The sequence below is a fragment of the Oncorhynchus clarkii genome, chromosome 22 (genome assembly GCF_045791955.1).
Source record: "Oncorhynchus clarkii lewisi isolate Uvic-CL-2024 chromosome 22, UVic_Ocla_1.0, whole genome shotgun sequence".
Lineage (NCBI taxonomy): Eukaryota > Metazoa > Chordata > Actinopteri > Salmoniformes > Salmonidae > Oncorhynchus > Oncorhynchus clarkii.
The window spans coordinates 12,589,877-12,604,057 of record NC_092168.1 but is presented as its reverse complement, the minus strand read 5'-3'; the positions used below and the strand labels follow the sequence as shown (position 1 = coordinate 12,604,057).

Below are 14,181 nucleotides of genomic sequence, written 5' to 3'. Positions count from 1 at the left end.
GCTTCCCCACAGTGTCGGGATACACACACACACTCTCTCACAGCAATACACAGACGCACATGCACACAATCCAACCAAGGTCCATGCATTGAGGAACTAAATGTGCAACAGGTAATACAGAAACATGTTGTAAGCACGTTTTATTCAACTTAATTTTTATTTAAAGGCACAATGTGTAGAAATCGCTCTGCATTACCTAGTTGCCAAAATTCTGAAATCTTCCCCTAATTTCGGTTTGCGACAAAACAAGCAATGTAAAGTATAGAAAATCATTGTACCATCTAAACCGAAGGTAAAAAGACGCAGAAACAAAATGTAGAAATAGTACACACAGAACGGATCTACCGCTTATCTGACTTTCAATGAGAAGGACGGATGTATACAGTACCTCACATTTTTATGTGAATTTGGTTAAAAGGCACACAAAGCTACATATTGCGCCTTTAATCTGAACAAACAAACAAACACCCTACAAACCCAGGATGTCCCGTAGCTAAGACGGCGTCGTAAATCTTGTTAAAACTCGTTATCCGCTAGCCTTATTAACCAAGCCTTTTTCATCTACCACATAGATATCCACTGATTCACTCCATAGCAGGCCTATAAAAAAAAAACTTTGTTTCCACTCACACTGGCTCTCTAATGGATCGCTGTGGCTTTCCCAAGGTTGTCGTCTGTTTTAGAGAGGGGTTGTGGGGGGGGGGGGGGGGGTTGATGATGCGTGCAGTTTTTGATTGAGGCTTGACGTGTGTGTGTGTGTGTGCGCTACAAAGCAGCTGAACAAATACTTCCATAACAGTACTGCTTTCTCGTTGCATCTCTTTAGATGTATTTCTACCACCAAGGTATGCTTCCATTCTCTTCTCATCCTCTCATTCATTATGTCCTTCACCTCCTCACTCTGTCACTTTTTATTTATTTTACCTTTATTTAACCATGCAAGTCAGTTAACAACAAATTCTTATCTACAATGACGGCCTAACCCGGCCAAAACCTAACCCAGACGACGCTGGGCCAATTGTGCTCTGCACTATGGGACTCCCAATCACGGCTATTTGTGATACAGCCTGGAATCGAACCAGGGTCTGTAGTGACGCCTCTAGCACTGAGATGCAGTGCCTTAGACCACTGCGCCACTCGGGAGCTCTTACTCATTCTCTTCACCCAAGTGCCAGAGGCATGCTGACACAGTCAGTGACGCACACTCTCTTCTGTGTATCTCAGCTGTCTGAGGTACCGAGCCTCCTAAAAATACCTCCTCTCTCTCTTGGGGGAAGGCCGCCACTGCAGACAGCTGTGTGTGTGTGTGTGTGGAAGGGGGGGGGGGGGGCGTGGTTTGCTCAGTGGAGGCCTATAATTGTGGCGGCGATAGCGGAATGGAAGGAAAACGGGCTCAGGAGCTTTGGGCATGCTACCCGCTCACCCGCCACGCCCGCAGCCAGGAGACAAGCGCCATGTTCTTGAGGTCAGCAAAGTAGAGGGTTACTACAACACGGCCCTGAGCCACCTCTCAGTCGCACCAAAACCCTGCCTACCCAAATACTGCCGGCCCCAAAAAGCAGGCAGTGTACAGCTACACTGGAAGAGCTATTCATGCTGTCAATCAGAGAAGTCCCACAGCGAATAAACAGTATGATTACAAACGTCTACACAATGCTGTCACTGTCGCAGACAACTTCACAACACTGACACATCACAGGCAGATTCCTTTTGGAACTTCACCTACACAATATTGACAGCCTATCAGTAAAAGGAACAGCTATGCGACGCTGTTTCTATCCCAGATAAACCCGGTGGCAGCTGCACAACCACAGCACAAAAGAGAAATTCGACTTAACCAAATTGTATTTCTACACATGGAAAGAGCATGTTTAACAACAGTCATGATACGGAGGAAAGGATTGATCACTTTCTATGCGTCACCCGTGTATAACGCATTATGAGCGCAATTACATGCACAATGCACGTATGTGGTTCAGTGAAAAGCTTGACGAGTACGACCAAAACACTGAATTCACTATCTATCTATTTTCCTTCCACCAGCTGTGGGAGAGAGGGTGGATTCTAAGGTCTCACTCCGCACACCCACAGAGCCATCAACACAGACCAACGACGTATCGTCCCCTCAGAACTACAGTATCATTGTGTATTCAATTCCTCCCATTCACTTGTACTGCTCCCCTGACATGTGACCTGAGTTCTTCCTTTCTCTCACTGTGTCGTTCGGGGGTTTCTATGGCTCAGTTTTTTGGAGCTTGTGGTTCTCAAAACCAGATATGTGGCTTTGATTCCTGTATAGGAGGTTAGGTACTGTTATGTGTTGTTCACTGACTGTTTGGATGAAAGTGGCTGCTAAATGAGCAGGTACATTGCACTGTAAGTGGTTCATTGGCTATATTTAAGTCATGTAGCAGACTCTCTTATCCAATCAACTTAGAGGAACAATTAGTGCCTTGCTCGAGGGCACATCAACATACTTTTTTTCACCTTGTTGGCTCTAAGATTCGAACCAGCATGCTTTCAGTTACTTGTCCAATGCTCTGGATTCACCAGAATCAGTCAATGTTATGGAAAGAGCAGGTGTCCTTAATGTTTTGTACACTCAGTGTATGTGATCGTATACAAATGTAAGCAAGGTTTGAAACGGTCTGTTGCAGTCTAGAAATGACTTGTAATTATGTTCTGGCCTCCTGACAATCCACACAAGAAAAAATTGGCCCAGGGCTGAATCTAGTTGATGATCCTTGCTCTAGGTGGTGTCTCTCAATACGTATGTTTAGGTGAGTCACTACAGGGGATGGTGGCATTAACGGGCTCATTCTCGCTCTCTTTCCCACTCCCTTTTTTTTCTCTCTCCCTTCACAGGACGGTGGTGATGCCCATCGCCAATGAGTTTTCTCCTGACGTGGTTCTGGTGTCTTCAGGATTCGATGCTGTGGACGGCCACGCATCACCCCTGGGAGGGTACAAGCTAACAGCCAAATGTAAGTGACTTCCTTCCTTTCCCCTCTTTTTCTCTCCACCAATCCACTGCTTATGAATGAAACGTATCCAGCCATGATGCTGCCCTACCATAAACAAATGGCCTTTTTCAATACATTCAAAATACATCCTTTTTTTCCTTCCTTGAGGTAATTACTGATCTGACCAGGTTGGATTACTGAAAGCAATACAGTGGAAACGTACCTTCACTTTTACAATCACTTACAGATCAGTGAGCAAGGAGACTGTATTTTTTAGTATTGGCCCAGTTACCACTCCTAACCAGCATTCCTTCTGCCTATCAGTCGAAAGGCAGCACTCAGATATGTTCTAAAGATCATATCTCCCTTAAAAGAAAGGCTGCATTGATGTGGTGTTTCAGCCCATGCTAAGTGGTAAATGGTAAACAGAGTTAAGCAGAAACACTAGTTCTGGCATTGAGGAGGGAGTGTCTTGCAACCACACTTAAAAAAAACTCAGACTTATAAAACATTGTGGCAGGCCAGCGTGCGTATGTGCCGTTCTGACAGATGACAGTTTAAATCAGTTTAAATCAGATTCCTCTTGCTGGGCTGATCTGAGAGGGCCTGCTACTTCTGCGGTGTGTAGCAGTGTGCTACTTCTAGGCTAGCTATTAGCATTGCTGTGGCTGATGCTAGTGAGTTCAATGGACCACTCTGCGGTGTGCACTAGTATTATATTTTCATCAACCACACTTAGTCTTTGTCTCACAAAAGCAAATCACACACAACCCTTTCATTTTAAGAAATGCATTTTATTTATAAAATGCCCAAAGAAATGTATAAATAGTATAGAAAAAACAAGGAAATAATTCAAATAAAGGAAAGAAAATAATTGCAATGATCATCACTGGTCACCAGTAGGGCTTATACTCACAAAGCATCTCAGAGTAGGAGTGCTCATCTAGGTTCAAGTCCTCCCTGTCAATATAATATTTTCCCGTAAATTACATAACTGATCCTAGATCAGCATATACATCATGGATGGACTTTTCTCCCTGACACGTATGCCATGGTTGCCCTTAGTTTGAAGATATAATCAGGAAACAGGTGTTTTCTCCATCTCCTTAGCTATCATACTCTAATTTCACTGATTTCAAAACTCAGTCCTCCAGAAATTGGAGAGCAACACTTATGAATTTCTTCTACACAATATATATATTTTTAAACGTTTTAAACAGGATTACCTACACATACTGACCAGCTCAAAAATACTATATGGTGTGCTATATGGCAGACCAATCTGAACTCATCTCTCGGCATATCCAGTCCACTCATTATTTCAGCTAATCATGGTTAATGGGAAGGTTGCTGACTTTTTCTGTGGCCAAACCAACTAGGCTCGTAATTTAACAATTTTATTTGTATTTGCAGATGGCATACAAGTTTGTTATTAAGGCACATGAAAATAAACATTTTCCAGAAGACATTTGTTCAAATGGCTCTCCTGTGAAGTAGTGGTATGTCTCATCGCATACAAGTCACAAATGGGTATGGCATGTCATACTCTTTTTGGCCAGACAGCATCAGATACATTGGCTACATACAGAGGGGCGCTGTTTTGCTCGCTCTGATGATTTCTCTGGTGAGATGAGAAATAGATAGATAGAAGAAGGGGAGGGGTATGTGGAGAAGATATGGTGCTTCTCTCTCCAGAATGCGCTCAGCTGTGTCCCACCAATTATTGCGCATTCACTGTTTAATTGTGTGAATTGTTTGCCCTTTAATTGTTTATTTTGACTCAATTCCCCATTACATATATCACCAGTAATAAATGTACCATTATTTCCCGTAATTTGGTTACATACATTTCTGTTAATGCATGTATTATTTACATAAATATCCCGTTGTCTTTCTCGGAATGGAAACGTTGTTTGTAGCATTCACAACTTGTGACACTTGTGAGAAACAATTTGGGGTTTATTTCATAACCCTAATTTACGAGTTTTGTACATTTGTTTCATTGTGTTTTGTTTGTAGTGCTCCATGTGAGCAATTTGTCAGAAGATACTTGAAATAATGCTAGTTTTCCCAGAAAACTGCCCTTTTCGTCTTCATGCTAGCTAGCAGTAGCCAACGCAGCCATTTTGGAATGTCAGACAATCAGCTCCTTTGTTGTTCAACGTGACTTGCCATTCCATAATGGCTGCTGTGGCTACTGCTAGCTAGCATGAGGATGAAACAGTTTCCCAGAAAAACTAATAGTCGTTCAATCTTCTCGGTGTAACAGTTGGGGTAATGGGACAATTCGGAGTACAACGCATTTCTCATCCCTGGATTGAGGTACGTTTCCGAGCCATATTATGCGCTGGCTCCGCGGTGTCTTAATCTACACAGGAATGCTGTCCGACCATAGTGCAGCTGTAAGCAAGCAGGTCGAATCTGATGTCTAGTGATCAATGAACATGTGTCAGGTTTCTCGGGTCCTGATAATGTTGAGGGAGTACGCGCAACTGAACACACACAGACGTACCTGGCGTGCTCCTTGCAAATGTAGGAAAGTGCTTAATTGGGGATGTCTCATTTCTGATTGTCTTAACTCACCACGTCCACCACTGCCGGAGCGGCAGGTAGCCTAGTGGTTAGAGCGTTGGACAGATGTTTGCAAGATCAAACCCCTGAGCTGACACTGTAAAAATCTGTCGTTCTGCCACAGAACAAGGCAGTTAACCCACTGTTCCTAGGCAGTCATTGAAAATAAGAATTTGTTCTTAACTGACTTGCCAAGTTAAATGAAGGTAATTTAAAAAAAAACATGTATTTTTTTAAATGAGCTGAGCTCCTCAGTTGTTTTTTCTTCACATCACACAGTAAGTCAACAAAGTCAGTTTTTTTTTAAACATCCATTGCGAATGATAATTGGTCCTCACAGTATTTGGCAAATCTTTCCAACCGTCTCCGGTCCTCGATAATCACCAAGCCACGGTGTGAAAGAGAAAAATATACTGATCTGATGATCCCATATACAGTGGGGCAAAAAAGTATTTAGTCAGCCACCAATTGTGCAAGTTCTCCCACTTAAAAAGATGAGAGAGGCCTGTAATTTTCATCATAGGTACACTTCAACTATGACAGACAAAATGAGAAAATAAATCCAGAAAATCACAATGTAGTATTTTTAATGAATTTATTTGCAAATTATGGTGGAAAATAACAATTTGGTCACCTACAAAACAAGCAAGATTTCTGGCTCTCACAGACCTGTAACTTCATCTTTAAGAGGCTCCTCTCTCCTCCACTCGTTACCTGTATTAATGGCACCTGTTTGAACTTATCAGTATAAAAGACACCTGTCCACAACCTCAAACAGTCACACTCCAAACTCCACTATGGCCACGACCAAAGAGCTGTCAAAGGACACCAGAAACAAAATTGTAGACCTGCACCAGGCTGGGAAGACTGAATCTGCAACAGGTAAGCAGCTTGGTTTGAATAAATCAACTGTGGGAGCAATTATTAGGAAATGGAAGACATACAAGACCACTGATAATCTCCCTCGATCTGGGGCTCCACGCAAGATCTCACCCCGTGGGGTCAAAAAGATCACAAGAACGGTGAGCAAAAATACCAGAACCACACGGGAGGACCTAGTGAATGACCTGCAGAGAGCTGGGACCAAATTAACAAAGCCTACCATCAGTAACACACTACGCCGCCAGGGACTCAAATCCTGCAGTGCCAGACGTGTCCCCCTGCTTAAGCCAGTACATGTCCAGGCCCATCTGAAGTTTGCTAGAGAGCATTTGGATTATCCAGAAGAAGATTGGGAGAATGTCATATGGTCAGATGAAACCAAAATATAACTTTTTGGTAAAAACTCAACTTGTCGTGTTTGGAGGACAAAGAATGCTGAGTTGCATCCAAAGAACACCATACCTACTGTGAAGCATGGGGGTGGAAACATCATGCTTTGGGGCTGTTTTTCTGCAAAGGGACCAGGACGACTGATCCGTGTAAAGGAAAGAATGAAAGGGGCCATGTGTCGTGAGATTTTGAGTGAAAACCTCCTTCCATCAGCAAGAGCATTGAAAATGAAACATGGCTGGGTCTTTCAGCATGACAATGATCCCAAACACACCGCCCGGGCAACGGAGGAGTGGCTTCGTAAGAAGCATTTCAAGGTCCTGGAGTGGCCTAGCCAGTCTCCAGATCTCAACCCCATAGAAAATCTTTGGAGGGAGTTGAAAGTCCGTGTTGCCCAGCAACAGCCCCAAAACATCACTGCTCTAGACGAGATCTGCATGGAGGAATGGGCCAAAATACCAGCAAAAGTGTGTGAAAACCTTGTGAAGACTTACAGAAAACATTTGACCTCTGTCATTGCCAACAAAGGGTATATAACAAAGTATTGAGATAAACTTTATACTTATTTTCCACCATAATTTGCAAATAAATTCATAAAAAATCCTACAATGTGATTTTCTGGATTTTTTTTCTCATTTTGTTTGTCATAGTTGAAGTGTACCTATGATGAAAATTACAGGCCTCTCTCATCTTTTTAAGTGGGAGAACTTGCACAATTGGTCGCTGACTAAATACTTTTTTGTCCCACTGTATCAAGTGGAAACGTCATAAAATACCTAAAACACCTTTCCCTGCAAAAACAGCTGTCTGTTCTGAGCTCACTGGCACAGGAATCTCTGAGGACCCGGAATAGGCTGGTTGATATAATTTGCAAGTTCGCTAGGACAGCTTTAGGCTGGACCCAGTTGATTGATTTGATACATCACCAGCAATAGCTCACGGATAGAAAGGGAGGCAGACAGTCGGAGTAGAGAGATGAATTACGATTGAAAGAACCTGCATTTTCATCAAGATATTTTCTATTTTATTTGTCAGCTTTAGGCCTATGTATTTTACTTAGTTGACGATGGAAGTTGGCCTATAGGCTATCTTTGAGTTCCATGCGTTGATTTCTTTAGCCGCCAATGGATCACGGTGTATCAATGTGTCCATATGGTAGAGAGTGTTGCTCTCGCATTAGTTGAATTTGATCTTTTTGATTTTTATCATTTTAATTCAGATTTGCATGATTGACCACGTGACAATGATTTTGAGAAACAAAAACTTGATTATTGAAATTAAACTGTTCCACAAAAATACACATTTGAAAAATCATAACTGGCGCACAGATCAGTAGAAATGGTAGGATAAATTATAAGCATCCCCAAACTTGAAACTCACACGCCACCTATGTCCTTACTACAGTATAACACTGTTACAGTCCTACCACTCCAAACATGTATTCAAGGGAGGGGAAGGTGATGAGCATTTCTGGTTGGTCATCCTGTGGGTCTCTCCCTCCTTCCTCTCTTCTCCTATGGTCATCTCACTGCTAGACTGTCGCTTTTGTTCCTTCAATTTTTTTTGACTCGCCACTAGGGCTGTGGCTGTCATCCTTTTGTCATCTGCTCACTGTCATGCAAATGACTGCCAGTCTCACGGTAATTGACTGTTAATTAACATAAACACGTTTAGTATCTCCAGGCCTGATGTGCGCCTTTGAAAACATATACATTTCAAAAAGTATAAAAAATCAGTTTACTGGGTGTACTAAACGTTAGGAACACCTACCTAATATTGAGTTTCACTCCCTTTTGCCCTCAGAACAGCCTCGATTAATCGGGGAATGGACTCTACAAGGTGTCGAACGCTTTCCACAGGGATGCTGGCCCATGTTGACTCCAATGCTTCCCACAGTTGTGTCAAGTTGGCTGGATATCCTTTGGGTGTTGTACAATTATTGATACACACAGGAAACTGTTGAGCGTGAAAAACCCAGCAGCGTTGCAGTTCTTGACAGAAACCGGTGTGCCTGGCACCTACTACCATACCCCGTTCAAAGGCACTTAAATACTTTGTCTTGCCCATTCTCCCTCTGAATGGCGCACACAAACAATCCATGTCTCAATTGTCTCAAGGCTTAAAAATCCTTCTTTAACCTGTCTCCTCCCCTTCATCTACACTGATTGAATTGGATTTAACAGGCAACATCAATAAGGGATCATACATTTCACCTGGTCAGTCTGTCATGGAAATAGCAGGACTTTCTAATGTTTTGTACACTCAGTGTACACCATCACAATAAATCCATTATCTAGTTAATTTAGCAGACAATATATGCTTATAAATCCTGTGCATTATTTTATATTGTATTATTTTATAGTATGAAGAATATAATTGAACTTAGCTGAATAAAATATGAAGGATATTTTAAGGACATTCCCGAGCGAGTGCGCAAATGAAATGGCTATGCTGAGTGTAAAGTGATCATTTGAAACAGGTCTTATCCACTAGATATAGAGTTTTTTGGCAACTTTAGTTGTGAATGATACAAGCCTTAGAATGTCTTAGAAATCAAAACATATATGGGCTGCATGATGCAACTGTTGGTGATTTTGAAAAAGTCAACAGCAAAACTTGCGCTCTGTTCCTTGCCTCAGGCCCGCACAGACTGTTCTCTCATCTAGTTATATAATATTCTCACCCATCGGACTGTTCTCAATTTAATATTGTCTTTACTAATATGTGAAATTAGTTTAGATTTAGAATGGGTCATAGGAGGAGATTACCGTGACTCAACGGTCACGTGGAATTTGACTGTGGTCGTGATTGCCGGTGTGACGGTAATACGGTCACCACTACAGCCCTACCCGACACCTCCCCACTTTATTGTCGACTGTCTCTCTTCATCTCTCTCTTCTTCACGGCCGTCGTTTCCTTGTCCTTTTTCTGTTTCCCTTGGTCGGTTTCGATACTCCTTATTGACACTTTCTGTACAATCTTGAATAGTTTAGGAGACCTTTTGCATCCCACATTCTCTGTTGTCTTTTTGGGGGTTTTACACTAGTTTCAGACTCTTTAAATCCTTCTCTTAGAAGTAGTTTGGACAAGGAGTGGCTGCAATGTACTCAGTGTAGGTTGCATTTACTCCGGGCCCATAGATTACTTCCATGGTATGACAAATATTTTTAAAGTATGAAAATAGGGAGAACTACCCCTTTTAACTCGCTCCCTCTCCTCACTGTATGTAGATTCTTATCGTTCTCAGTTTCCCCAAAATTCTTGAGGTCTTCTTTCTTTTCCTCTTTCCCGTTCCACTTGTGGATACTTCTCTCACCATCCAGATCATTGCCATCTGCATAATGGCTTATATTTCAAATTCCATTTATTTTCTCTCCCTCAGTTTCACCATGATCCATGCATTTTTCTGGGGATCCATTTTCTTTTCTTCATCAACCTCATTCTCTTTCCTCTTCATTTGTTTCAACACTTTCACTGCCATCAATATCTGTCCATTCTTCAACACCCTCGTTGGTCTCCCAATCCTCTCCGGGTTTTCTGTTAGTTCAATTTAACCCTTTATCTCCTTTGTCACAATGTCCTTCATTACCTCTTCACTCTTTGTATTTCCTCCTCCTCCTCCCCCTCCTCTTCATCCCCGTTCTCCTCGTCCTCGTCCTCCTCAACCCATCCACTTCCTCTTCTTCATCAACCTTTCTCACCAATTCAGTCGTTTTCTGTGTCTGTTCTCGCTCTCTTTTCTGCAGCTTCCTCTTTTACCATTCCCTTGTTTCACACTCGGTCTTTCATTCTACTGAAGGTATAACTCTTAATTTCTCTCCTCCATCCTTTGCTGATTCTTTCTTAGTCTTGCCACCTCCATCCTCTTCTCTCCTGTCTTCCTCCTCCTCTCCGGCTTGTCTCTCCCTCGCTCTCCATCTGTCCTCCTGCTTTTCACCAAGAGTTGGAGTTTGAGTGGGGCGTCTCTCGCCAGTAGCTTGCATACTCTCTGGAACCTTCTCTCCCGCTGCTCTAGGAGGACCACCTTTTCACTGAAACAACAGTCGTCCTGACTGATGCTACTCCACTCGTCCATAGTGAATGTTATTTCTTTATGTTCTCTACTGACTGTTCACTAGATCTGATTTGGAAGTAAGGTTTGTTTCTTTAGACAAAACAAGTGGTTTGGGCGAAAGATCTCTTCTAAACTGGCTTCAAATAAAAATGCTCTAAAAATGTGGGAGAGGTTGTGTGTGTGATGTGTGTGTGATTTGTGTGTGATGTGTGTTGCTAGTTACTACCAAAGGGATGGAAAATTGGATTCTATAAAAAATAAATCACACGGTAGCCTACAGCATAAGCCTCAACATTAGACAACGGACCAATCACCAAATTCTAGTACTTACATTTGATCCTGACCCATTCAATGAGCACAGAGGAACAGGAAAACTGACATCGTTTTTAAGCTAGATGTATTCACGGAAAAAAACTAAGATATCATTCACCTAACCTCTAACTGCTAAACCCCTTTACCTAGCCCACTTCAGCCTCCTATGTTAGAATATCACCTTCTAGAATATCACCCCATTAAACATCACATCTCACTGTGACATCTGGCTTTGTCGCTCTCTGAGAACCTTTAGTGCAATCTCATTCATTTCTATGGTACTATGACCAACCATATTTTTCACAATATAGGCCTAACTGTTCCGGTGTATAATACCAGTCAAAAGTTTAGACACACCTACACATTCAAGGGTTTTTCTTTATTTTTACTGTTTTCTACATTGTAGAATAATAGTGAAGACAACAAAACTATGAAATAACACATATTGAATGATGTAGTAACCAAAAAAGTGTTAAACAAATATTTTTTTTTTTTATATTTTAGATTTTAGATAGCCACCCTTTGCCCTGATGACAGCTTTGCACACACTTTTGCATTCTCTCAACCAGCTTCACCTGGAATGCTTTCACAACGGTCTTGAAGGAGTTCCCACATATGCTGAGGACTTGTTGGATGCTTTTCCTTCACTCTGCGGCCCAAACCATGTCAATTGTCAATCATCTGATGCAGCACTCCATCGCTCTCCTTCTTGGTCAAATGGCCCTTACACAGCCTGGAGGTTTTTTGAGAAAAAAAAACTGACCCTTGGCTAGTTTTGAATAACAAATGATAGTCCCCCACTAAGCGCAATCCAGTTGGGATTGGGTATCGCTGCAGAATGCTCTGGTAACCATGCTGCTTAAGTGTGCCCCTTGAATTCTAAATAAATACTCTGTGTCTCACAAAGACACTTTGGAACCAAAAATCTCAAATTTGTACTTTCCTCCAGTCTAATGTCCATTGCTCATGTTTATTGGCCCAAGCAAGTCTCTTCTTCTTATTGGTGTCCTTTAGTTGTGGTTTCTTTGCAGCAATTCGACCATGTAGGCCTGATTCACACAGTCTCCTCTGAACAGTTTATGTTGAGATGTGTCTGTTACTAGAACTCTGTGAAGCATTTATTTGGGCTGTAATTTCTGAGGCTGATAACTCTAATGAACATCCTCTGCAGCAGAGGCAACTCTGAGTCTTCCTTTCCTGTGGCGGTGCTCATGAGAGCCAGTTTCATCATAGCGCTTGATGGTTTTTGCGACTGCACTTGAAGAAACTTTCAAAGTTCTTAAAATTTTCCAGATTGACTTAAAATAATGATGGACTGTCGTTTTTCTTTGCTTATTTGAGCTGTTCTTGCCATAATATGGACTTGGTCTTTTACCAAATAGGGCTATCTTCTGTATAACCCTACCTTGTCACAACACAACTGATTGTCTCAAATGCATTAAGAATGAAAGAATTTCCACAAATGTAGCACACATGTTAATTGAAATGCATTCCAGGTGACTACCTCATGAAGCTGATTGAGAGAATGCCAAAAGTGTGCGAAGCTGTCATCAAGGCAAAGGGTGGCTACTTTGAAGAATCTCAAATGTACACATTATTTTGATTTGTTTAACACTTTTTTTGGTTACTACATGATTCCATATGTGTCATTTCATAGTTCTGATAGTTTCTCATAGTTTCTTCCCTATTATTCTACAATGTATAAAATAGTTTTAAAAAATAAAGTAAAACCCTTGAATGAGTAGATGTGTCCAAACTTTTGAGTGGTAAAGTATATCATTGTTGAGAGAAACAACATCAGACACATCAGGTAGGCCTACAGATCATATGGGAAATCTATATTCCATAACATGACAAGCAATTCCTGCCTCATTTTAAGACCTCATTCTCGCACATTGTTCAGGTTCGTTAATCCCAAATTAACATCTACCTGAGCCACTCCCAGAATCTATTGAATATGTACTAGTTATATCCTTGCCATGATGGACACATCAGCATTGCCTGTCAACACTGGTGTGATGGTAATCCGCCAGTAACACCACAACCAGTCCTACTTTACCTCACATCTCCTAGCATTAATAACCATGGCACTCTTTGGTGACACACAAGCACACACACCCGCATACGATCAGATCCAACTGTAATGCCCTGTTCATGCCACAGAGCAGGAAACCTCTTACCCTCATGTTCACAAAGCTACAGGATCAAGTTTGTTTGAAAGCGTCTGTCTTTGGCCCATGTAGAGCAGCACCGTGAGCGTGCCAGCAAAGCGCTTTCCCTAAAACCATTTCTGAGATCTCAGTCTAGAGCTGGGGCTTACAGAGAGGAGGGGTAGGAGGAGGGGTAGGGGGGGTTGAGGGTGCTATGGCAGAATGCACCCCCAGAAGATCAAACATTGGTGGCCCGAGCCAAAACACTAAGCCACATTTATTAAGATTAAATCTGTCTCGTGTTATGCATTTATCCCCCAGTAAATCTCTGGTACCTTCTCTTTCTAAAACCTAAAAGAGAAAATATGATGCAATACCCTTTTCTCCCTCCTCCCCTTACTCTCTGTCTGCATTTTTTTTGATCAGCGTCCAAGTGCCAGAGTCGCCATAGACGAACTCTAACCCCCACCTCTGGCATTTCCTGTCCCCAGGTTTCGGCTACCTGACCAGGCAGCTGATGGGGCTGGCCGGGGGACGCCTGGTACTGGCCCTGGAGGGGGGCCATGACCTCACTGCCATCTGCGATGCCTCTGAAGCCTGCGTCTCTGCTTTGCTAGGAAATGAGGTAAGACTAGGAATGAGGGAGGGGTTTCTATAATTGTTGTCAATAATTTGCCACTGCACCTGTTTGGGGAGACTGTCTCTACACATTTAGTCCAATCACAGGCTCAGCCAGAGGTGTGGTGCTTAAAGGGCCTTGGCCCAATGTTTCCGCCAAAGGAGAGAGGTGGAGAGAAAGAGAGACCCTGGAACAGTGAGTTGACAGAGAGAGATGGAGAGGTGGAGAGAAAGAGAGAGT

The 14,181-nt window shown here is 42.3% G+C and overlaps 1 protein-coding gene across 6 annotated transcripts in view; it reads left to right on the top strand.

Annotated features, from left to right (window-relative positions):
- Positions 1 to 14,181, top strand: part of LOC139380414 (histone deacetylase 4) — a 227,265-nt gene that overhangs the window by 197,983 nt on the left and 15,101 nt on the right. For all 6 annotated transcript variants that reach the window (XM_071123071.1, XM_071123070.1, XM_071123069.1 and 3 more), the window contains 2 exons: positions 2,866 to 2,984; positions 13,814 to 13,947. In XM_071123071.1, the coding sequence (XP_070979172.1) occupies positions 2,866 to 2,984; positions 13,814 to 13,947 (253 nt within the window). The remainder of the gene's footprint in view (positions 1 to 2,865; positions 2,985 to 13,813; positions 13,948 to 14,181) is intronic.